The 24,461-nt window shown below is 37.7% G+C and overlaps 3 protein-coding genes, 2 long non-coding RNA genes and 1 pseudogene across 7 annotated transcripts; 1 reads left to right on the top strand and 5 right to left on the bottom strand.

The window, feature by feature from the left end:
• Positions 1-536: 536 nt before the first annotated feature.
• Positions 537-2,851, bottom strand: LOC147919802 (uncharacterized; annotated as a pseudogene).
• Positions 2,852-4,049: 1,198 nt separating this feature from the next.
• Positions 4,050-6,308, bottom strand: LOC109127920 (uncharacterized). Of its 2 annotated transcripts, none has more exons than XM_087505352.1 (4): positions 5,223-5,362; positions 5,040-5,139; positions 4,594-4,954; positions 4,050-4,505 (listed from the first exon to the last, which is right to left on the bottom strand). In XM_087505352.1, exons 3-4 carry the CDS (start codon positions 4,943-4,945, stop codon positions 4,177-4,179), a joined length of 681 nt encoding a protein of 226 aa, XP_087361478.1. In that variant the 5' UTR covers positions 4,946-4,954; positions 5,040-5,139; positions 5,223-5,362; the 3' UTR covers positions 4,050-4,176. The 2 variants fall into 2 exon arrangements, with proteins under 2 accessions (XP_087361478.1, XP_087361477.1); XM_087505351.1 differs by lacking the exons at positions 4,050-4,505; positions 4,594-4,954 and adding exons at positions 5,481-5,835; positions 5,917-6,308 and having other exon boundaries at positions 5,038-5,139; positions 5,223-5,399.
• A 2,409-nt stretch (positions 6,309-8,717) lies between these two features.
• On the bottom strand, positions 8,718-11,045 carry LOC104771872 (uncharacterized). 2 transcript variants are annotated; one of them, XR_015593078.1, is made up of 7 exons: positions 10,844-11,045; positions 10,467-10,492; positions 10,230-10,392; positions 10,023-10,134; positions 9,793-9,933; positions 9,203-9,686; positions 8,718-8,965 (listed from the first exon to the last, which is right to left on the bottom strand). It is a non-coding gene; the product is annotated as an uncharacterized LOC104771872 (long non-coding RNA). The 2 variants fall into 2 exon arrangements; XR_015593079.1 differs by lacking the exons at positions 9,793-9,933; positions 10,023-10,134 and having other exon boundaries at positions 9,203-9,625.
• Positions 11,046-12,570: 1,525 nt separating this feature from the next.
• Positions 12,571-17,112, top strand: LOC147919803 (uncharacterized). The gene is made up of 2 exons (XR_015592464.1): positions 12,571-12,971; positions 13,138-17,112. It is a non-coding gene; the product is annotated as an uncharacterized LOC147919803 (long non-coding RNA).
• Positions 17,113-19,389: 2,277 nt separating this feature from the next.
• LOC104771874 (uncharacterized) lies at positions 19,390-20,997 on the bottom strand. The gene is made up of 3 exons (XM_019242153.2): positions 20,785-20,997; positions 19,942-20,675; positions 19,390-19,853 (listed from the first exon to the last, which is right to left on the bottom strand). Exons 1-3 carry the CDS (start codon positions 20,836-20,838, stop codon positions 19,514-19,516), a joined length of 1,128 nt encoding a protein of 375 aa, XP_019097698.1. The 5' UTR covers positions 20,839-20,997; the 3' UTR covers positions 19,390-19,513.
• A 55-nt stretch (positions 20,998-21,052) lies between these two features.
• Positions 21,053-23,022, bottom strand: LOC109131306 (uncharacterized). Its single transcript, XM_019242106.2, has one exon. The coding sequence runs from the start codon at positions 22,923-22,925 to the stop codon at positions 21,330-21,332; it is 1,596 nt and encodes a 531-aa protein (XP_019097651.2). The 5' UTR covers positions 22,926-23,022; the 3' UTR covers positions 21,053-21,329.
• Positions 23,023-24,461: the final 1,439 nt, after the last annotated feature.

The raw sequence follows: 24,461 nt of genomic DNA on the forward strand, positions 1-24,461 counted from the left end.
CTAAACTGCAACAAAGTCTACTTAGGGACAGTTTTTTGACTACGTATAATAGTCGTATGTTTATGACCGTTTTGGGATTAACGGTAGAGTCTGGGTTTAGCGACAGATTAAGGACGACGTATTAGTCCCAAAAGGGTTGCAAAGTGTGTTTTAGTTTAGTAGCAATTGAGTCGCAAATTAGTCGTTTATTTTTGCGACTATGTTAAGACTGTTTTTGTAGTCGCTAAGGAGTTCGTGTTTAGTAACTATTGTGCCACTATTTTGTGAATTGGTTTAGTCACAAAATAGTCACATTATTTGAATTGGTATAGTCACAAAAGAGTCACATTTTTTAATTGGTTTAGTCACAAATCCGAAACGTTTTAGCAATCCTAATTGTGATTAATTTGGGAATTTGAAATGCTAATAATCAAAAGGAATGATGATTGAAACTACCACACAAGCAAACTTATCATCCAAAACAAAAGATCATCCTAAACATCCAAGAAACAATATCAAAAGCAAGTTCATACATAAAGAAAAGGGGAATTAGAAGTTTAGTTGGAAGAAGTATTAGAGGTAGGGGTATTGGCATCTGGTGTTGTGCCTCCATCGGTGGGTTGTGCAGCTGGACTGGAGGGTGGTGTGGTGCCTCGATCGATGGGTTGTGCAGTGGTTGTAAGGGCGATAGCTGGTTGGGTGGCTGCAGGAGGAGGAACCGTAAAAGCTGAGTATTCAGGAATTTTTTCAGAGATGAAGAGGACAAGCTTGTTGATCACAGCTTGAGACTCTCGGTGTTCCTGATCACGTCGTGCATTCTCAGACTCATGTTCAGATATCTTGCGCCGAAGTTGATCTTGAAGCTCCGCAAGAGTTTCTGCAGAAGAGCTCGCATAACTCTCTTTCCTTTTTCCTTTCCTTAGTGTCTCAACAAGTGATCCAAGGCCAAATGGGTTACCTCTGTTATCTGTTTGAGTACACTAAACCAAAAGATAAACATTCGCTAATCAGCTCAAACCAGAAAACTAAATGCAGAATCAACATCAAATCTTCTAGGTTCCTAAGCATAGCTCATTAAAAAAATTTAAGAAAACCAGGAGACTGTTAATCTAAGAATAAACATCAATCATCATTCACATTAAGAAACCAAAATTGACAAAGAAAAATCACACACAAAAGACAAACGAATTACCTCAAGGAAGATTTCATTTCTTTCTTCAAGGGAAAGAGTTCGATGTGTTGAACTCTCTGAACCATCTGGACCATCATTGTCCGTGTCAGTTTGTCTGTCTTCTATGGTCTTCTCATAGGTCTCAGCAACTTGTTTGGCTTTTTGATCCACAAATGATCCATCTGGCCGAGTGTGTGTTTTAAGAAACACTTCGACCAGTGATACAGGCGCCCCAGCTCTTCCTCCTACAATGATAGTGAAACACATTAAATTATGAAAATTTTAGAAAAACTTTGAGGTGAAGTGGATGGAAAGAGAAGTGTTACCATTTCTTGATGAATTTGTACATATGATTTCTGACCAGCTAAGTGTTTGTGCACTCCAAGGCCTCCACGGTCCGAGTTTCTGCATTGAGAAGCATTCTCACTCCTCTCAATGGCATCAGGGGTGTTCCAATATTCGCACATAATAGGCCATACTTTATCACCAATCCATGGTGGTTGTACACCACTCCTCCTAACTTGACTGACAATGCCTTTCATCCTGTTCTTTGCTATCTTCAAGAAACCTTCTTTAACTAGCTCAGTAATCCCGATATCCCAATTATAGTTCCGCTACAATAACACAAAACATTTAAGTTAGCAAACTGACCAATTCATATATATAGAGTTAAGTGTTTAAAGCATTGTCAAAACTATAATTTGACTTACCGCAAATGTCCTGAAGTATCGCTCTTGAATGCGTTGTGGAGTAACCTTCCAACTGTAGTAAGGCCCATCAAACTTTCGCCTTAAGATTCCAGCAATGACTTGAGAAATCTTTCCTTTGTGCCGGTTAAACCTGTTACATTAACTGAGTAAGTCTACTTGAAAATATGAACCAACAACCTATTGAAACTATTGAATATCTAATAACAACCGATTACTGAACATGATCAAACTATTGAACATCAAACAACAACCGATTAGTGAACCTATTACCGCAAGAGGAGAGAGTGTTACCGAGTATACTTAAAGATCAAACTATTGAACACATTCATGCTTTAAGATTCTTTGTGACATACCGTGTATACTTAAAGAAAAATTACAAGAGGAGAGAGTGTTTATACCAAAGAGTTTCGACTCCAGGGATAGGATGCTGAGACAGGAGTGGTAGATGTTCTCGGCCTGGAAGAGCTAGCAAACCATCTAACAGATCTTGGTAGTGATCGACATTTTGATTAGGGTTTTGTTCCTCCTCGTTTTCTTCTTCGCCGTTATCTCCCTCCTGAACAAGCTCCAGTTGCGGTTGAGGGTGAGGAACATGAAGAGGCGCTTGTTGAGGAATCGGAGGCGGTGTAACTATCCTCCGCGGTGGATGACTACTCGACGGTTGATTTGTCCTCGACGGTGGATGACTACTCGACGGTTGGTTTGTCCTCGACGGTGGATGACTACTCGACGGTTGGTTTGTCCTCGACGGTTGATTTGTGAACGACGGTGGATCTGTAGTCGGCAATGGACTACTTATTGGCGCTGGATTAGTCGGGGGAAATTGTGAAGGACGGCTTTGATGTGAATGGGTTGCAGACTGTGTCGCAGAGTGTGTGCGTTCAGAAGGGTTCGACGAATGAGAAGAGGTTCTGCTACCATTGAAGATTCGGACACCGGTGGCGGTTCTGCCACCGCGACCTCTGGAAGCACCCTTGGTCTTAGGAGGCATCGGATCGACGATTGAGAGAGAGAGAGAGAAGAAGAAAAAGATTTAAAGAGAAAGCGATAGATGATTGAGAGATTGAGAGAGAAGGAGAGATCGATGTGTTTGAGAGAGAAGGAGAGTGAAGAGGTTTGAGAGAAAAAACCCTAGATCGATTGAAAAAGAAAATAAGAAGTGTTAAAACGTTTAAGTGTTTACCTAGTTATTAACGAAACAACGTCGCAATGTAGTCGCAAAAGAGTCGCAGTATTAAATTTTTGGGGGAAAAAAAACGCGTAAATAATTAGACAAATTTCCCAAAATTATTGGTGGGAACATAAACCGCCAAAACAGGGTGGCAAAACAGTCGTAAAAACAGTAGCAACAATTGCAAAGCAGTCTCAAGACAGTTGCAAAGTAATGGCAAAGTGCTACTCTTTTGTGACTGTATTTTACTAGTCAATTTAAAAGTTTGATTTTATGGCAAAGTGTTAACATTGAAATTTATGACCTTAAAAAAGTTTTAGTTACTAAATTCAGTCAAATACAAGTATAAATGTATATCTAAGGATGTACATACATCTCAAAAATGAAATTTAATTCCCAAAAATAACAAGAGTGGGAAAAGAGTCGCACAAACGTTGCTAATTCAGGTGTTAGTCGCTTATTCGTCGCAATACGGTTTCAAAGCAGTCTCAAGACAGTTGCAAAGTAGTGGCAAAGTGTTACTCTTTTGTGACTGTATTTTACTAGTCAATTTAAAAGTTTGATTTTCACACATTAGGAGCTTATTTGCATCCATACATCACTCATACTAGTAGTAAAGAGTATCTAAAATAGGAAGAGCATGTAAAACATTGCTTTTAAAACATAAGAATTACATTTTCCTAAAGTCCTACACATTCTTCCATGGTGACATGTTTTTACAAAGATGGCTTTGGAACATATGCATGTATTCATTGTTAACATTGAAATTTATGACCTTAAAAAAGTTTTAGTTACTAAATTCAGTCAAATACAAGTATAAATGTATATCTAAGGATGTACATACATCTCAAAAATGAAATTTAATTCCCAAAAATAACAAGAGTGGGAAAAGAGTCGCACAAACGTTGCTAATTCAGGTGTTAGTCGCTTATTCGTCGCAATACGGTTGCAAAGCGAAACGTTGCTATATTGTTTAGTTACTAAACGGTCGCTAATGTGCGACTCTTTTGTGACTATATTTTACTTTAAGATACTAATTTTACTTGCAAATTTCCAGATTAATCAAGCTATTAAGTTTTACTATAATTGAAATAAGTTTATTTGATTTTAACATAGAGACAATATTTTACAAATCAGATGCACATTTAGGCTTCATATGCAAGTTCTTCATCTTCATCTTCATCTTCGGATGTTGACAAGTTACATTGAAATTCGTCTTCTCCTTCACCATCTTCTATCTCAAAATCGATTGGTTCATCTTGATGACTCTCGTCGACTAAACTCTCAATGATGATTTTTTCAACCAAAGTCGGAGTTACCTCAATAACAGTTTGTTGCAATATAACCAAATCATCATCGTTAAACTTCCCTTGAACAACATTCCTCGGATTAACTTTGCATACTGTAAGCCACGATTTGCGAGGTCGTTTAGTGTATGGATATGACAGATAACACACTTGATCAGCTTGAGAACCTATATAAAGAAACAGAACATATTAATTAATTAGCTTGAGAACCTATATAGTAAATTAATTAAAATATTTAGTGAAAAGAAACTTAACCAATAAAAAGTTCGTAATTTTCGGTATTTTCGGTATTTTCGGTATTTGTCATGCCAACCGTTGGGTCAAACCAGTCACAGTAGAAAAGTGTTATCTTTAGGTTAATAATGCCAGGATACTCGAGCTCGATTATGTTTTCAACGGTCCCAAAAAAATCATCCTCCATAGATGCTTCAGAATAATTTTGCCCTCGGACACATACCCCATAATTCATTATCTTTTTCGTCTGCCCGTGTTCACGCGTGTGAAACATGTAACCTCTGGTAAAATACATGGGCCACGACTTGACTTTGTTTTCTGGACCATCAACCAATTCATGAACCCATGGAGAAAAACTTTGGATATGTTTCATTGTAGACACCTACAGAAGAAATAAATATAAATTGTCGGAAGTGAACCCATTCATTAAAATATTTTTTTATATTAAACTATTTACATATACTTACATATTGGCAAACTCAATCGCTAAAATCTTCATCTCTTTTCGATGTGACTTCATCATCAGTGAGTTCTGGATATTCATACCGAATTTGATCGTCCAACACACTGTTTTTCCCAACATATAGAAGACAATTAATCCATAAATATATTGAAGAGAAATTGCTATAAAAATAATCTGAAACATATACCTCTCTAGGGGACGAAAGTAATCACAATTCCGCAATACATATGCATGTGCGCATTTTTGATCTTTATCAGACAGCCAAAACTCTGTAACTTGGCCACTAGGACGACCGATTTGAGTGAATATATCTGGTACGGGTACTAGATATACAGGAACCTCACCCGCATCATATCGCAATGACCTGAAAAATATTTAAAACTTTAAGTAGCCTTACATGTTAATTTAAAAGACCATTATATATTATAATGTAAGTATGAAATACCTCCTTCTACTAGCTGTAGAAATGGTTGAAGCAAAGTAGTGTTCTAAGAAGTATGATATCTCATCATTAATATATGATTGAACGATTGATCCCGCTGGATATCTTTTGTTCTTCGCCTTCCCTTTCAAGCGTTTGAAAAACCTTTCGAAGGGATACATCCACCTATACTGGACTGGACCACCAAGTTCGGCTTCGTATGGTAGATGTACAGGAAGGTGCTCCATGACATCAAAGAACGAAGGTGGGAATATTTTCTCCAAATTGCACAAAATCATCACAATATTCGCTTTCAGGACTTGGACATGACTTATCTCCAATGATCGACTGCATAAGTCACGGAAAAATGATCCAATCCCTACAATATATAAATAAAATCATTAATTAATTTGACATATATAAAAAATTAAATTGCTATATATAGATATCAAATTTTTACCTGATATTGCAAGATGGACGTCACGTGGTAACAACTCTGCAAACACAAATGGAAGCAATCGTTCTATAAAGACATGGCAATCATGACTTTTCATTCCTGAAAACTTTCCATCCTTGATGTCTGCACAACTAGCTAAATCAGCTACATACCCATCTGGAAATTTAACATCTTCTTTGACCCATTGAAGTAAGCTCGCTTCGGCTGAGGGCTGGTGAGCTTTCGCTGATGGTCTTTGATCGCAGTGATGGAGTTTCGAAAGAGTCGCAATCCTCCCATTATCACGTCTATTCTTTTCTTGGGGGCTGCATTGCCGTCAGATTGCTTCGGTTTTTTCGGAGGTGGAGCATCTTCGTCCATCTCGGGAGTCGCTTTCTGCTCCAACTCCTCGATCGTTACATTTGGCATTTCTCCCGCCACATATTTTTCTGCGAGGAGGTGCATCAGCTTCTTGCAGTCACGAGTGGAATGACTGTTGGTTTTATGGAGCTCGCAGTACGTGTCCTCATCTCGGACCCACTTGTTACTTGGAGCGCGGTGAAAATGGAGGTTTGGACGGTGAACTCTTTGGAGAATTCTTTTTAGGAGATTGAGTGACTGCGAACGTGCTCGGACCAGACTTTGGAGTCGTAGGCGGAGTCTTTTTGGCGGGCGCTTCGAACCGTGGTTTTCCTGTAGGCGGAGCGTTTTGTTTTTGTGCAGCGGCGATTTTGTCTTCCTCTGCGACTATCCTGTTCGATGCCCGGTGTAACGCGTCCTGAATGGTTGGGAACCGATTCACGGACAACTCTTCGCGGAAGCGAGATTCGTGCCAGAGGCCGTTCTTAAGCGCGGCCAGAGCTGTGGAGTCCGAGAGTCCTGGAATCTTGACCTGGATCTCCTTGAACTTTGTTATGTAAGACCGGAGAGACTCTCCAGCCTTTTGGCTTAAGTTCCAAAGCTGAGCATCTGTCACCGCGGTTTCGATTAAGCTAGAATACTGCTTGACAAACAAGGTTGACAGCTCGGTGAAGTTTGTTATGGAGCCGGCTGCTAAAGACGCGAACCAAAGTAGTACCGGTCTACAAAACGTTTCTGCAAACAGCTTGCAATACCCAGCGTCTGCTTCGTGAGGCTCGAGGTCCACCCGGCTAGCTGTCAACAAGAAGGTCTTGAGATGATTGGTCGGATCTCCTTTTCCTTCGTAGCTCGAGAACTTAATTTTGCCAGTAGCTTTGATGCGGACTCGGGATATTTGATCGGAAAAACGAGTTCGCGTCGACTCCTCGATCACGCGAAAGATATCCGGAGCTGAAGTGGTTGCACTGTGCATCACGGACCGCATGTCCCGGATTTCGCTCTGCATGCGGAAGATCTCGGGATTGGTAACATACCCCGGAGTCGAAGTGTTTCCATCCACAGGGAGAGGAAGACGGACTGGGACCTCGGAAGATTTGGCGACACCGGGCTGAACCGGAGTGTGGCCATTGCCAACCAGCAGTGGCGCTGTTTGCGTATTGATTTGAGGTGGGAATGAATCTCCCGGAGTGACATTTGTTGCTGCCACTTGGGAGGTGGAAGGTGGAGTAACACTGGAAAAATCCAAAGCACGTCGATGTGGGTTTTGGTCGGAGGACAGGAAATCAACCCGATCGGCGTACGCGCGGTGGGAGGCTTAGAGGTCAGCTACGGACGTCGTGACTTCCTCCAAACGGGTGGAGACCTGACCCTCCAAGCTGTCAAAACGTTCGGTAAGAGCGGCGGAAGCGGCTTGCTGACGATCGGACTTCTCAGACAAGTCCTGCAAGAGCTTCTGGATCACCTCCAGGGATGCCTGATTGGGAGAGTCGGTTGTCACAGCGGTGGTTGTGTGTAGTGGATTTATATATGAAGTCGAAACTAATAAGAGTCAGGCGATTTCTCCCCCTCCTTCTAGCGCCAAATGTGAGAACCGAGTTCAATTCTCTCTTTCCGAAGTGATTTTGAATACGGAGGAGCTTATCGCCGTTGGAGGTTCCGAACTGAATTGAGAGTGTTTGAATATCTCCCCCCTTACATATTTATACTGACCAATTTATTACCTAATTAATGCATAATTAATAGGGCACGATTTGCGTATCCTAATTAATCCTCTTGAATGCGGGAATCTTTGACCAAGCCCGAGCTGCGAGCTGACCAACACGAAGCATCTCCGCGCTCTCTTCCTTTCTCTGGGCCTGATGGGCCAATCAGTAATACGCTCTTGGTCCATTAGATGCGCCTGGCCTAGGCCCTTTGCCTATTGCCCGAGATGACAGATCGTGGGTACAACAATGAGGTTCTCTAAGAATCAAATATGAACCATCACAAAAAATACTGCTCAGAGAAGATACTGCTCAATCAATATTGTGAACACTACTTAACACAACACAAGATATAGTAAGCAGACACAACTATACGATCTTCCAGAACAACATTCAGCTGTCACATATTTATCTACACGGCTACACTTAAATGAAAGCACAGGAAAACATTGTATCACTCATACTACAAGTAATTGAATGGCTTTCTAGACGAACTTGAATGCCACAAATAATAGAAAAAAATGCAGCTTTCTATATTTGTATAAAGATATCAAGATCCTACAATATATTAAAATTGACAATTTACAGGAATAAAATTTCAACAGAGAATCACATGTGTAAACATGAGTTGAACCATTTTAATTAGCTCTAGTCACCTAAAGAACTCAACAAACTCAATCCTTGATGGAATTTTGACAAACAAAACTATCAGTTAGCAAGTTAAAAAAGTGTTAGAACTTAACAATCTGCTCTATAATTATATGAGCACAAAGATTAGAAAAGGAGTTATAATTATCAAGTGATTTACTATCTTTTTATAGTAACAGTAACAACTTATAGAATGATCTACTTTCTAATTGAACTAGAGACAAGTTTAAGCAAAGGCAATATGCATAATTTTAACAGCCTGATTCCAATTCTTAAAATGGGAATATGAGGAAGAATATAAACCGAAGAGTCTACCCTGAAAATAACCTGATGATGATCTTTGGAAACCGAGGAACAACAGCCTGCGCAAAAAAAATGTGATGTTAGAAGATCTATGTAAGTGTCTGCAAAACCATGAATGTTTTAGACGCCAGAAAAAAAGAAGAGGACTCAGTTTAGAAACAATATTATAACGAAACTGAATATAAAAAGACATCAGATATAGAAGAAACAGAAATTTACATATCTGAATTCACATACAGTATATTGATTTTGCAGAGCTGTTTTAAGCAAGTCAAGAGATAAGGGTAAGGAACTACCTGATTTGCGTAATTTAGGAGTTCACTTTCGGCATAAGTATTTCTAACGAGATATCTCATTCTCATACCGAGTCGAGGCATTTGTTCTTTTCACTCAGGTGACTAGGAACCCTCAATCTCATACGGGGGCATTTGTTTTTGGGTTAGATGGCGAAACCCCCACACTAATGGAAATCCCAGTTGCATGAGCAACAAGGATCTCATACCGAGTCGAGGCATTTGTTCTTTTCGCTCTGGTGACTAGGAACCCTCACTTGCGTTTTACCATAAGGACATTTTTTTTGGCTTGAGTGACTAGGATCTCAAGCTATTTCATAGACGAGGCATTTGTTTTTACATTGGGTGACTAGGAACCCGAGTATTTAAGAAGCTGGGACTGCAGAGCCTACCATCAGGGACATTCAGAGAGGTAATTTAAATTACCTGAACCAACATGAGGCATTTTTTCAGCTCGGTTACTAGGAACACGAGAATCTACACAGAACTGGGACAGTCATTTTCATTAGGGACAGGGACCAACACGAGGCATTTGTTTTCATTCTACCATCAGGGACAGGGACATGGACATTCAAAGAGGTAATTTTGATTACCTCAATCAACACGAGGCATTTGTTTTCATACTACCATCAGGGACATGGACAGGGAGAGGGACATTCAGAGAGGTAATTTAGATTACCTCGAGCAACCCGAGGCATTTGTTATCATTCTACCATCATGGCCAGGGACAGGGACTTTAAGATGGGACATTCAGAGAGGCATTTGTTATCATTCTACCATCAGGGATAGAGACATGGACCTTAAGAGAGGTAATTAAAATTACCTTAGCAGCACGAGGCATTTGTTTCAGCTCGGTGACTAGGAACCCGAGATATTATAGAACCGGGGACAATCTCGTTTTCATTAGGGACAGTGACATTCAGAGAGGACCAACCCTAGGCATTTGTTATCATTCTACCATCATGGACAGGGACAGGGACAGGGACATGGACTTAAAGATGGGACATTTCAGAGAGGTAATTTAGATTACCTCGATTGAGAAGAGGCATTTGTGTTTAGCTCCACCAAGATACTGTAGCAAACTTTAACTGCCTCACAACAGTTCCTTGAGTTGACCTATGCATAACTTGATGGACGATAATGTACTCAGAGAAAACCCCCTTTTGCGCCATTCGTTACTTTGGTTAAACCCCCTTCACCAATTCAACAGATATCTCCAATTAGCCCATGTTCAGGGAAATATATTCAGCATGGATAAATCTTCTACCTTGCTTTGGTTTTAAGGAACCGAATCTGCATTAAAGTTAAAGAGAACTTAAAGTCATATATAAGATTTTAGGAACCGCAAATCTAGAGCAGAGATATGAAAAAAATCCAATTCGTTCCGAAACCCTAAGATTTTTAAAATCAAACACTAGTTCGGATTCTAAGATTAGAGAATCAAAATAAATGAAATTGAAACCGTAGTTGTTAAAAAATCAACAAAATTAAAATCAAAACCTAATTTTGGATTATCCGATTAGAGAATCAAAATCAACAAAACTGAAATCCTAATCAAGCTGTTGATGTTAAGAAATCAACGAAATCGAAATCAATTCATAGAATCTAAAAATTCAAACACCAAAGATGGAGAAAAGAACTCACGCTGGGCTTGGCTTGACTCGGCGAGTCTCGTCTTCCGTCTCTCCTCACCCATAGTAACGGTTGATTCCTCTGTTGTTGCTGCTTTCATACTTAAACATAGCCCCAAAGCATGCCATGGAACTAGGAGAGACCGTGAGAGAGAGAAGGAAGGAGAGACGAAGAGATGGAACAATAGGCGTTTTAGTTTTCTCGGCTCCTTCTCAATTTTTTTTTAATGTTCAGTTATTTATTATATATTCAGAATTAAAGAGAAGAAGAAGATACAATATCACTAACGGCTATAATTTTTTTTTTAATACATAAGCGTATAAACGACAGTTGTATGGACATCGTTAGTAGGTGTCAATATTTGATACTTCGACCTTTTTCAATTTGTTATTTTAACACCCATTTTTTTTTTTTGAATTATTATTAATGTTGGTGGGTGTGAATATACACACACAAAATGAGAATCAACGACAAAATTATTTGATTTTTTAAAAATAAGCAAAATTGAAAACCATATAAACTAAATTGAAATTCAAAGAAATTTGAAATGATTCAATCAAAAAGCAAAAAGGCAAAAAAAAAAAGAACTAAATGAAAAACTATAAATAAAAGTGAAGTGATCTTAGTGCAGTGGCAGGAGGTAAGTCCATTTGTATAAGGTGCCATCACATCCGGGATCGAGTCCCGGCTCCTACGAATGTAGGAATTTGGCTAATGGGCCGGCCAGTTGTGGCCTAATGGTTGAAAAAAAAAACTATAAATATAACTAATAAAAAGACTGTGATTGTTTTCGTAAGTGTTAAGTATAGAAACTAAATTGAAATACAACAAACGACGAGCAAATGACACGCGAAAAGTCAACACAAATAATCTAAAACAATGATTTTTTGAAAGCATATGATATAAATATAATTAAAACATGTCATTGAACTTTAATAACATGTTTAATTATATTTAAAAACTAGAGAAAAAATCCGACGGTTCTATGAACAATTGCGTAAATATTTTTACAAACGAGAAGTTATTTTAGGGATACCTAAAAATCGAATGCTTCTAAGTCTCTGTTTTAGGTTTTTCCAAAGACTTACGAGTTTGGTTACTGAAAAGTATGGAGTCATCAACATAGCCGAATGTGTATTCCTAGAACAGCTAGCAATGAACGCGCTGGGTTTTTGTGACAAATAGGTTACTTGAATCATGAGCTGCCTTTAATCCGTTTCATTCACCATACATATGCTAAGATGTTCATATTTGTTGTTGAGAGTGAGATTATGAGCCATATTCTTAGACTTGCAAATGTACATATTACTAGTTTAGCAACATTAAATTGATTGTTATAGGAGTATATATATAAGAAATAGATACAAACATTCACATACATATATCGCAAAATTGTGATGTGGTCTTGTTTTTTAATTACCGTTGGTTGATATAAAAAACATATTGCCGCTAGTTTGTATCTATCTAATTTAGGTAAAATAGGATGTATAAACATTTTTTTTTTAAACCGTGTAACAACATTACATACTTTCGGTGGTCGATCATTCCATCTGCTTTACCGCAAATCAAGCAACCAAACTAATGAAAGTCTGTAGTCTCTTTTCGTCGCTTTCTCTTCTAATTTTTTCTTTTTTTTTGGCAACTCAATCATTTCTTTTTATTTTACATGGTATGTCTAATTATTTTGACCAATTAACTCAACCGAATATATAATGTTTGGTAACTTCCAACAGAGAAATGGCAAAAACCATATAAGATTATATATAATCTCTAATCGATTAACATAAACCATACAAAAAATGGCTCAATTACTCAACCTCACGTCTCTTTTGTGTTTCACCTTCTTCACATTATCTCTCTTTCTTATGCAAACACAAGCAAGAAAGCTCCAAACCTTAATTGTACTAACTGATCAAAACCATAGTTTACCGCTGTCGAAGAATCACCAAATCATGATAGATGAGGAAGACGAGCTAGAGCCAGCTTTTGTCCGAGAGACAGGACATGGTTATGGTCTCTATGGTCGTCATAAGAGTCACACTCACATTAACATTGAAGAAGACAACACAAACGAGGGTAGTGGCAATGATCAATTTTACTACAAAAGCGACGCTTATGGAAACCGCAATGGTAGATCTAAGTAAGGATATTGAGTTTTCTTTGTTTTTTTTTGGATAATCTGGAATCAATGTTTTTATTTTGTTGGATAAATATATTTTTTTCATTCAAATTTTGAAACCTTCAAGCTATACAAAATTCTTGAGTTTATGTAGTTAATTTAAGAGTTTTTTCGTTTTAACATGTAGGAGTGGGAATTTTCTGAAGTAACTAATGAAACTTTATCTGCAAATCATGATTATTAACGGCCAAAAAAACAAAAATCTTCATAGTAGAAAATTTACCCCCCAACGCCGGCCTCACGCCAGTGGTCGGAAATTTCTGTCTCAGATGCCGAAAAAGAAGAGAAAGCCCCTTTGTGGGATTGTCCCTGGTTCCTCCAAATTTGCCTTCGTTCATGCTCGTGTAGCAAATCCCACTCCCGTTCCAAGTCGCCAAAAGGACAGTGTCCCAGTCGAGGCTCTAGGACCATCTCAAAAGGTCCCGCCGATACTTCCTCCTGGTCCAGTTACACTTTTGTCCTCCTCAGTAATAGATCTGCCCAAATGTGCTTCCTTGGAAATCGTGCCCGTTCCAGATCTGGTGTCATCTTCGTGTCCTCAAATCTCCGCCGTTGAAGGCCCCGCCTCTGGTGTTGAGACCGCGGTCGTCCGAAACACAAACCATGGGGAGATGTCCCACTCGTCCTGTGCCCAATCGACTGTCACCACGACAGACTTGGACACCTCAAAAATGCCAGCGGTGAATCTATTTCCCAACAAGCCAGTTCAAAATCCTACTGCCAAGGCCATGGAGTCAACAAACTCAACAAATCGTGTAACTGATTCCACCCCTGCGGAAAACCAAACCAAACCCGACGGTAGCAATCAAGGCAAGAGTACAGACAACTGGGTTGATACGGTGAAGGGCTCGTCCAAAACCCTCAAAAAGGTCGACTCAGCGTTCACCCTCCCATCCGGCGAGCTGTGTGTCAAGATTCCCAATGAAATTATTGAGAGAAATCTTGGGATTTTTTCATCATTGGACAGTTCTATTCCGACCCACCATCACAGGGAACCATCCACAACATTGTAAATGGTATATGGAGCAGACAATACCGCGATATCTCAGTATCCAAGATGGAAGGTAACGCTTTCCTATTCTGCATCCCTAACTTTTCCACTAGGCAAAGAGTTTTAAATCAAAGATTGTGGCAAATTGAGGGACAAACAATGTTTGTGGCAAAGTGGGAGCCAAGAGGGATCCCTTCCAAACCTGAACTCTCCTCTGCTCCTATTTGGCTTGAGTTGAGAAACGTCCCATTCCAATTCTTCCATGAAGAAGGTTTGCAAAGTATAGCTAGCTTGGTGGGTCATCCAAAGTGCCTCCACCCATCCACCACAAACAATACAAACATGGAAGTGGCAAAAGTCCTCACCATCATTGACCCTAGGAAGCCACTGCCGAAAGCTGTTAATGCTCAGTTCGACTCAGGTCAAATCGTCAGGATACTAGTGTCGAGCCCATGTATGCCCCCGGTGTGCTCCCATTGTAAGAAAATTGGTCATAGTCTACAACATTGCAGAAGCGCCCTGGTTACCTGCACTATATGCTCTTCTACCACTCATATCTCGGAGCAATGCCCAAAGTCGAATGAAGAAGCCCCCAAAAAACATAGATCTCAGCGTAGAAGACGATCAAGGACCCCGGGTACCCCTCACCGTCCTACCCGCGATATTGGTAACCACAAAGGCACACCTACAAAGAAATGGAAAGTTAAAGCAACAACTGAACCAGACTAGAACATTCAGTTGGAGGGGACTTTTAAAAGCAAAAGTGGTCTTGTGACTTCAGCAGACAGCTCTTTCATCGAGTCAAAGAGCATGATCCCGGGCCAATCTAGCAGGATGCCCCCCCTGAGGCGTCTGAGACTGCAACTGTCTCGAATTTTCAAACTCAATCAGATTCAGATGTTGCTGAGGATTCCTCTGATATTTTGTCAACTGATTCAGAGGAGGAAAGTTTCATAAGAGTGTTGTCGAAAAGGCAACAAAAGATCTTCAGACCAATCTCATGTTTAAACACTCTTTACAAAGTCGTTGCAAAGCTGTTGACAAACAGACTCCAGAATCTCCTATCCAATGTAATCTCCTCGTCTCAATACGCTTTCCTCCTAGGCAGATCCCTAGCCGAAAACGTCCTGCTGGCCATGGAAATGGTTCATGGATACAACCGAAGAAATATCTCGCCAAGAGGAATGTTGAAAGTAGACTTGAGGAAAGCTTTTGACTCAGTACGATGGAAGTTCATTATTGCTGCTTTAAGAGCAATCCACGCTCCAGAAAGATTTATAGGTTGGATCAAACAATGTATGTGCACCCCCTCTTTCACTGTGTCAGTCAACGGATGTAATGGAGGTTTTTTCAAAAGTTCAAAAGTTTTACGTCAGGGAGACTCCCTCTCCCCGTACCTGTTTGTTCTAGCCATGGAAGTGTTCTCTAAGCTCCTGAAATCAAGATTTGTCGCTGGCTACATCCTTTACCACCCAAAAGCCTCAGATCTCTCTATTTCCCATCTGATGTTTGCAGATGATGTTATGATCTTCTTTGATGGGGGACATTCATCGCTGCATGGCATCTGTGAAGCTTTAGATGATTTTGCTTCTTAGTCGGGTTTGAAAGTCAGCAAAGACAAAATCCAGTTGTTTCATGCGGGGTTGGACAGCAACGAACGTAAACAAATATCAGCTTATGGCTTCCCAATTGGAACCCTCCCCATAAGGTATTTGGGAATGCCCCTTATGAACAGAAAGTTGCGCATCGCGGAATATGAACCTCTAGTGGAGAAAATCTCAAGTAAGTTCCGATCGTGGGCAACAAAGTCTCTCTCCTTTGCAGGCAGACTACAATTAATCGCCTCTGTCATCTATGGCTCTCTAAATTTTTGGATGTCAACTTTTCTGCTGCCAAAAGGCTGTATCAAAAAGATTGAAAGCTTGTGCTCTAGATACCTTTGGTCTGGCAATATAGAGTAAGGAAAAGGGGCAAAAGTTGCTTGGGAAGTGGTCTGTCTACCAAAGGAGGAAGGGGGTCTGGGACTCAGAAGGCTCTCAGAATGGAATAAAACGCTGCTCCTGAGATTAATATGGCTATTATTTGACCATACGGTCTCTCAATGGACAGACTGGCACCGACACCATTACCTCAGGAATTCTTCCTTCTGGTACGTGAACAACAATGAAAGCGACTCCTGGACATGGAAGACGCTTTTGCTCTTAAGACCGCTGGCGTGGAGGTTCATAAAATGCAATGTAAGAAATGGGATGACTGCCTCCTTCTGGTTTGATAATTGGACCTCCCTTGGCCCGCTCATCACTTGTCTTGGAGATTATGGCTCTAGGATTATTTGAATCCCACTATCGGCAAAGGTTGCAGAAGCTATTGATGGGAATGGATGGAGACTTCCCTTGACCAGATCACATCAAGCTTCAATCATTTATGACCACCTTTGATCCTTGCCCTTAGCAACACTCGAACCGAATCAAGATGAATATGTGTGGTGTTTGGATGACCTTAACACTAAAGGTTTCTCGGTAGCTAGGACCTGGGAGGCTCTGAGACCTAGAGAGGAAAAAAAAGATTGGGTCGCTATAGTCTGGTTCAAAGGAGCAATTCTGCGCCATGCTTTCAACATGTGGGTATGCCAGCTAAATCGACTACCCACCAGGCAAAGAATGGTAGCCTGGGGTTTGATCCAATCAGATGCTTGTTGTCTCTGTTCTATCGCATCTGAAACGCGGGACCACCTATTATTGGTGTGTGATTTTTCTGCTCAGGTATGGCATATGGTCTTTAACAGGTTGTCCCTGCGTCAGAGGTGTTTCTGCTCCTGGGCAGAACTCCTCTCCTGGATTCGTACCTCTACCCCATCGGCACCCTCCCTCTTAAGGAAGGTCTTTGCTCATTCGGTGATTTATAACCTCTAGAGACAGCGAAACAATGCTCTGCACAACAATATAAAGCTTCCTCCCCAAATCATCTTTAAGCTCGTGGATCGAGAAGTCAAAAACATTCTCACCTCCAGTGAAGCTAAAAGGAAGTAGCAAAGGCTCCAGTCCCTTTGGATCCGATAATATCTCCCCCAAATTTTTCTCTAACCTTACTGTAACCTTGTTTTTTTTTTTTTGCCAAAGTTACTTTATTTAGGAATTACTGCTATTGTAAAACCTCTTTTCATTTTAAATGATATTTACATATTTAGCAAAAAAAAAAATTACTAAGAACTTTTATAGAAGAAAAAAAAAAAGAAGAAATTTAAGACCTCATATTGTGTGTAACCGAAGCGAACAAATTCTTTGGTAACGAAGATTGGAAAGACAGAGAGAAGGACATGGGCACATGGCACCAAATCGAAATCGAACTCTAGATTCCAAGATTATAAAACTTAGTCAGACTGTAACCCAACTACTTGAACCAGATTCGATTAGGGGACAAATAATGTTCTTTTAACCGGATCCTTTTAAGCATAATCAGACACAAGAGTATTATAATTGAAGAAGTAGGAGTGTAATTGATCTGATAAATTTAAAAAGTTGTTAATTAAGAAAGTTGATATGGACGAACGTGTAATTGATCTGATAAATTTAAAAAGTTGTTAATTAAGAAAGTTGATATGGACGAACCTATGAATACTTAGAAATTGAGAGTAAAATTTAAAATCTTTAGATTTTTAGGTAATTAAACTGAAAATGATTTGATATAATAATAATAATAATAATTTAAGTAAAGTAAAAAAAAAAAAGGTAATTTGGATTACCTCATTTTTCTAGCAGCGAGAACAACAACAACATCAACAACAAACAAACTTTCCCCATGAAAGAGAGAGAGAGAGAGAGAGGTAAGGTACCAAGGGCGATTCGAACCGTGGTCGCAAGTTTGATGTGGTATCTAAAATCGTTAGACTCCAACCACTTGGACCAGGTTAGACTTGGTGTTCAAAAATTTAATACTGGTATTTTTATATTAGTTGAAATTGAGTCCCTGAATCATTGTTTCACGGCTGTGATTGTCAGAATATTTTTTGTTATTTTTGTCCTCGTAATGAATATATATGACAAATGACTATCATCTATACTAGTATTTTTGAGAATTATATTTGTTTTGGAAACTATTACCGATCAAATTGTTTAAATTCATATACAAACAATTTTAGTTAATATTCTCTAATATCCTTATAACCAAACATAATTAAAATATTTTAAATATAATGTTCTACAATTAATATAGATATTTAAAATATTTATTCCAGATTTATTTACTCTCCTATCATCTTTGTTTGAATTTAATTTTTAATTATTGTAAATCATCGTATAATACATAAAGTTAATGAAATTGTATCTTTTCGGTTTATATTGTAATTTGAATTTTTTTAAAACAGACATATATAAATTCAATTAATATAAAAAATGTGTGTTCAACATACATATATAGTAAATTTTAAGATTTTGAGAAGTGTAAAATATATAACTGGTGTATCCAAACTTAATAAAAAGTTTAAAACAATAAATATTTAAAAATATTAAAATTTTTAAATAACAGATAAGAGTTATCTTGCATGACGAGACGTTTTGAATCAATAATAATAATAATAAAAAAAATATCACTAGTCCGATACTTCAAAACGGATTAAATTTTCATTTTAATATTTTTAAAAATAGCAATGTATGTCAAACTTAATCAAGATTGTGGTAAACAAATATAGTTCTACGGTATATTGCGAGTTTAATTTGGGTTTTTAGTTGAACTGTTTAATTTAACCGTATATAGTAAATTTTAAACTTTTCAAAAGTTTAAAATATTATAATTGATATATCTAAACTTAATAAAAATTTTAAAATTATGAATATTTAAACATATTAAATTTTCAAAATAGTACAAACGGATTATATTGCAGGACACGTTATATGACATAATAAAGTGGAATTGATAATATTAAAAAATAAAATATCATTAATATGATACTTCAATATAAATTAAATCCTCATTTTACTATTTTAATAACACTAATATAAAATGATCGAATCAACTGACTTAATTAAGATTGTATTAAACAAAAATTGTTGTACGGTATATCGCGGGTTATATGCTAAATCACTAAAATTAACAACATATTACATTAACAAAAAATTAAAACAAAAATTTGTCATGCGGTATACCACGGATCATAATCTAATATATAGTATATATTCAAATGAACTATACATCAATTTAGAAGCTAGCTTTACGACAACAATCTCTAAGCTTTGAAATCTATACTAGAAAAAAAAACACTTGATAATCATTTAAAAACAAATTTTATTTTATTTTATATGCATTGGAATGGCTTTAATTAACTTGTTTTTTTCTTTCCTTTCTTCGATATAATTTCTTAAAAATCCCTTAATGCATCCTTACACTGATGACTTAATACTAATAATTTTTTATTTTTTTTTTGAATAAAAAATTAATTTTGTCATACATTGAAATAAACATGAGTAAATATTAATTTCTTACGGTAATTAAAAAAAAAAACCCCCCAAACACCATATCAAGTAGGAGTGAGGGAAAATGGATGAGGCCAGTAAGGAAAGGCAGTGGATCTTAATGGACCGTCCTCAGTGTAGAAGAGAGTGCAGGTTTGGGTGGTGATATCGTAAACACCAAAGTTATGTCCCACGAAATAGATGCAGTTAGGCTTAAGACCTGGAGACGAGCTCGCTGGAACACACAAAGCTTCACCATGCCCAAGAAAAATACAAAGATCTCCAATATCTTCGGTGTAATACATATCTTTGTATCCTGTATCCGATCTCTGCTTCTCTTTAAACACCAAGAACCTCTTTGTTTTTTGCACGACTGTGTCTGACTCAAAGCCGTCCCCGTAGTACCTTCAAACATACGAGAGAGCCATTATAACGAAACAGCTATATAATGTATACTTAGAAAAGAAAATAACAAAATAACAAACGTACGTACCATGAGATGAGGAATTGCTCCCCAGAAGGTGACTCCACTAGATGATCTGTCCTGGTATAAAAATTCATCTGCTCCATTTCGTACAGCATATACTGAGGAATATCTTCTTTCCAAATGCGATCATACTTGGGCTTGTCTTTCTCTTTGAAGTTCAGACCAAATGAGCACAAGTGTTCGTGGCTTGGAGTGTAGAATCTCTGATCTTTCTTAGAGTACATGAGACTTGAGTATGGGCATAGAGACTCATGCCCATGCGTGGTTTTAATATCGATCCACCGTAAGTCCTTGTGCCTATATAGCCTAAGCCGAGATACCGATAACTTGATAGCAACGACCCAGTCATCATTTTCTAGGTCAGGAAGAGAGGACATGGCAAGGTTTTGGATTTGTGAGCCTTTTGGAAGAGGAGGTAGATGAACAGAAACAGATTTTGATTTAGGGTCAGAAGGCTCGTAATAGATGTTTAGACGAACGTTATCCATATCACGGAGTAGTGCTTTTTCCTTCATGTGAATATACACTCCACTTTGATTAAATCCAGTACTCATTGCCTCTTGGACTTCTCTAGCGAGACACTTGTTCTTGATTATGATTTCATTTTCACCCTCTGATCCGGACCTTCTTGATATCGAGTTGTTACCATTTGAAGAGCCTCCGACCTTAAGGAGGTGGTCAATTAACATTAACGGGTAGATCGGCGTAGAAGAACACCACCGAACCATGTTATTGTGTCTCTGCCAAAATGTAACCATACAAAAAGAAACACAAAAATAGTAGAACCATAAAATAAAACCTTAATGATTGTAGAAGGAATTGAAAAAAAAAAAGAAGAAAGAAGCTTACGAAGATGTTTGTGTAGACAAGGGGCTTCATGATTCGGCTGAGAGGTTGAGACATTTTTCTAAAATCTTTGAACTATGTTGATGTGATCTCTCTTGTGGGTCTTCTCCAGCCGTCTCTATAGACTTTGCTTGAACAACAAGTTGACATTAAAGAAGAGCATAATATTCTTTAGGAAATAAATAATTAGACGTATTTGAAGGTAGAAAAGGAAATGAAATATAAAGCATTGATTTCTCCTTTCTTTAAAGTGTTGCTTTACATTTAGAAATTTTTGCTAAAAATGTTCCATATTATTTGATCTAATGACCCACTAGTTTACATAATAATCTCATGAATATTTTTCAATTTAATTATGTCTTTTTTTTTACCAGTACCCTTTCCCCATAAATATCCATCTACCATAATATATTAGATAGATTAATATATTACATTAATCAATACAGTTTTTAGTTTTTATAAATTTATTACAAGAGACATGACAGAATGCATTTATAAATTTTATAAATTAATTTCAATACTAAGCGTCGTAATATCAACAGAATTATTTAGTGAATTTGACAAGAACAACATATGAATAGATTTGTATCATCCTTATGGTTTAGAACAAAATCACCCATACAACGAGTCTTACATAAGGAGCAAATAGGCCGAGAGAGATGATGATTGGGAAGCAAATAAAATGAGTCCGAGTAACCCATCTGTAAACTACATCCAGGTCTTGAGTGTATTAGATGATTAAATACACATTTAGTATGAAGAGTTGAGCCACATTCATTGCATTTGTAAAACCAACTTTTTGAATCTAATTCTTCTTCGCATATTCCGCAACAAAGTATCGCATTCACAATTCTCTCACTGTAGCATAAGGAAAGAGGATGAACATCGTATCTGTGTCTTACCAATGTGGGTAAAGTAGCACATCTAAAGCATAAATTGTAGCCACCACAATTATCTATATCGCTACAACGTAGAAAAAACCAACATACCGAGTCACAACTATCACACCTCCGGCTAGAGACCATGTCCTGAGTTATAACTAAAAAATGTGGATGACTTTCATGTTTGATTGCACCAGAAATCAAAGCACATCGCACATCAATCTTAAATAGAGAGTACTCGTCCATATATGAGAAACCGGTGCAAAAACGATTACAAGCCCCACAACTAAAATATTGTAGCCTTTTGGCATACAACTTAAGTTTTCGCGAGCTATACTCATGTCTTTTCTTCAGAGGGAGATTTGCGCATGCATCGTGAAGAATAAAATCACACTGTGTGCATCTATAGCACAATTCAGAATACAGAGGGATGGTGCATGCATAGCAATGTTCTCTGGGTTCCTCGAGTCTTGATGATGATAACGAAACCTTCAGATTGTGTTCATGGCTAAAATGTTTGATTTGGTTGTGATCTATCACTTCAAATGGTTTTCTTTCTTCTTCTTCTTCTTCTTCTTCGGGTACCCCTTCAAGTTCTATCCTATCCCAACTATAAATAGATGTTGCACATTTTGAATGAGCAACATAAGAACAAACCAAGCAAGAATATGCACCATACTCTCCATTAACATGCTCATAACATACCCCGCAAATCCACTTCCCAGAGCCAAGAGAAGAAACACGAGAGATACGATGGTCGTGTCTGTTGATGCGTATAACACGTGGTAAGGAGATGCATACTCTATGAATTATAAAACGACAATGAAGACAAATACACGGGTATTCTGTAACACACAACCCACACGCATAACAAGTGAAGGAGACTTCTATCGGTAATTGGAGGAGTTCATGGTCATGGGCTTTACTTTGGCTAATGATAAGAGGTTTTCTCGCACAAGGGATACAAATACAAAAAGAACATTGTGAACATTGATAAATTATTGAAGTAGGACTGGTGTGGCAAAGAGAACATGTCTTTGAGTAATACATATCGTTGAGCTTGAGAGGGTGTGCATGACGAGAAGGGATGTTAGTGTTGATGCATTCCTCGTGGAGACACAAATCGCACATATTACACTTGTAGCCTTGCTTATTTTCATGAGCTTCGTAACATGCAGCACATTTTGATGAGATTGTCGTTGATTTTAGAGGAGTCTCGGGATGATTAGCAGATGGACATAGTCTTCGAACCAATCTAGCCATGGTTGCCAATGTTGCGATGTTGGACCTTTCTTCTCTTTTCTCTTTTTTTTTTTTTTTTTGAGGATGTTTGTATATTAAAAAACCAATAAATGAAGATTTTCTTATATTATTCAAAATAGATTTGTTCCATTTATAGTTAAATTTTACTTGAATTGAAAGTTGGAACATTAGATTACCTATTTGATAGAAAAAGTAAAGAATAGCTTTAAAAAAACATAGAATCTAGTTCTTTTCGTGCTGAATGACCTTAGAGCTTCAAATTTCATTTCAAATTATCAATATTCATTTTTTTTGGTGTGAACAGGGAGACAAAATTATACGATTTTAAAAGGTAGCTAAATTATATAATTTTTGTGACAGTATTTACGTCACTTTTAGTTACAAATATTTTGCAACTACTTTGTCACAATTAGTCACTATTTTAGTTACTTTTGTGTTGAGTTATAAATTGTGACATAGTTATTATCACTTTTGTGACTTTAATTAAAGAAGAAAATAATTTCAATATTAGAAAAAAGAAAAAGCTGAAAATACAATTTTTTTTTAAAGAATAAATGACATAAAACAATCTGAAAATTATTACTCACATTCGTCGTCTATAGTTAACTCGATATCAGAATTCCCATCTTCAGCGTCTGATCCAACTTCTTCTACAACCAGATCATCAAAATCTTCTGGTTGACCATCTGGATATAATAGTGTCTCGACGTGCAATGAATCAGATTGGACAACAGAATTATCGTTATCATGTTGCAATGCAGTGAAATACATATTTTGGTTGACCAATACGTTTCCTCTCGGCTATATCATAATTTCTGCTTCCCATTGTTGATCTTTTTTCGGCTGAGTCATTCTTGGATATGGAACATAACATACCTGATCTGCTTGTAAAGCCAAAACAAAAGGATCATACTTTTGATAATGCCTTTTAGCATTAATATCAATGATCCCTGACTTGTTTTTTTTGTATACCTTTCCCTATGGTTGAATCATACCAATCACATTTAAAAACCACAACTTTAAGATGTTCTGGATGATGCAGCTCATAAATCTCTTTCAATACTTGAAACAACCCAACCTTTTTTTTAAATAATACAATTAAATACCCCATTATATTTAGTAACAACTCAAACATACCAAACGATACAATCCGACCAATAATAAACCAACAATAACCAATATACACAATCCATCATAACCAATTCCAGATAACAACATAGGCCGACAAATACCAAACCAACAATATCCACAACGGAACGTAAAACATAACCAACAACCTAACATATTTCTATCCAAGGTTCCAACAACACAAACACTAAAAACCAACATCACAAAACCGAGACCCTATATCATACTCCTCCTCATAGCCATCATTCCACGTCACATATTACTTACACCAAAAACAACAATTGAGATGCATAAATATTATCATAAATACTTAGTGAGGCAATTCTCCCATCTACTAGGCTATACATAGAAGTAATTAAGGCCATACACAAGAAAACAACATAAAAACAGCCAAAAACAGTCAATTGG

This window comes from Camelina sativa, chromosome 20 (genome assembly GCF_030686135.1).
Source record: "Camelina sativa cultivar CO46 ecotype springtype chromosome 20, ASM3068613v1".
Classification (NCBI taxonomy): domain Eukaryota; kingdom Viridiplantae; phylum Streptophyta; class Magnoliopsida; order Brassicales; family Brassicaceae; genus Camelina; species Camelina sativa.

Coding starts and splice junctions, on each gene's coding strand:
- LOC109127920 (XM_087505351.1), bottom strand. CDS start 6,010: ATGAAAAGTCATGATTGCCATGTCTTTATAGAACGATTGCTTCCATTT. Junction 5,836..5,916: donor CGTCCATCTTGCAATATCAG/GTAAAAATTTGA, acceptor TATATATTGTAG/GGATTGGATCATTTTTCCGT. Junction 5,140..5,222: donor TACTTTCGTCCCCTAGAGAG/GTATATGTTTCA, acceptor TGGGAAAAACAG/TGTGTTGGACGATCAAATTC.
- LOC104771874 (XM_019242153.2), bottom strand. CDS start 20,838: ATGTCTCAACCTCTCAGCCGAATCATGAAGCCCCTTGTCTACACAAAC. Junction 20,676..20,784: donor TTGTCTACACAAACATCTTC/GTAAGCTTCTTT, acceptor ACATTTTGGCAG/AGACACAATAACATGGTTCG. Junction 19,854..19,941: donor GAGCAATTCCTCATCTCATG/GTACGTACGTTT, acceptor GTATGTTTGAAG/GTACTACGGGGACGGCTTTG.
- LOC109131306 (XM_019242106.2), bottom strand. CDS start 22,925: ATGGCTAGATTGGTTCGAAGACTATGTCCATCTGCTAATCATCCCGAG.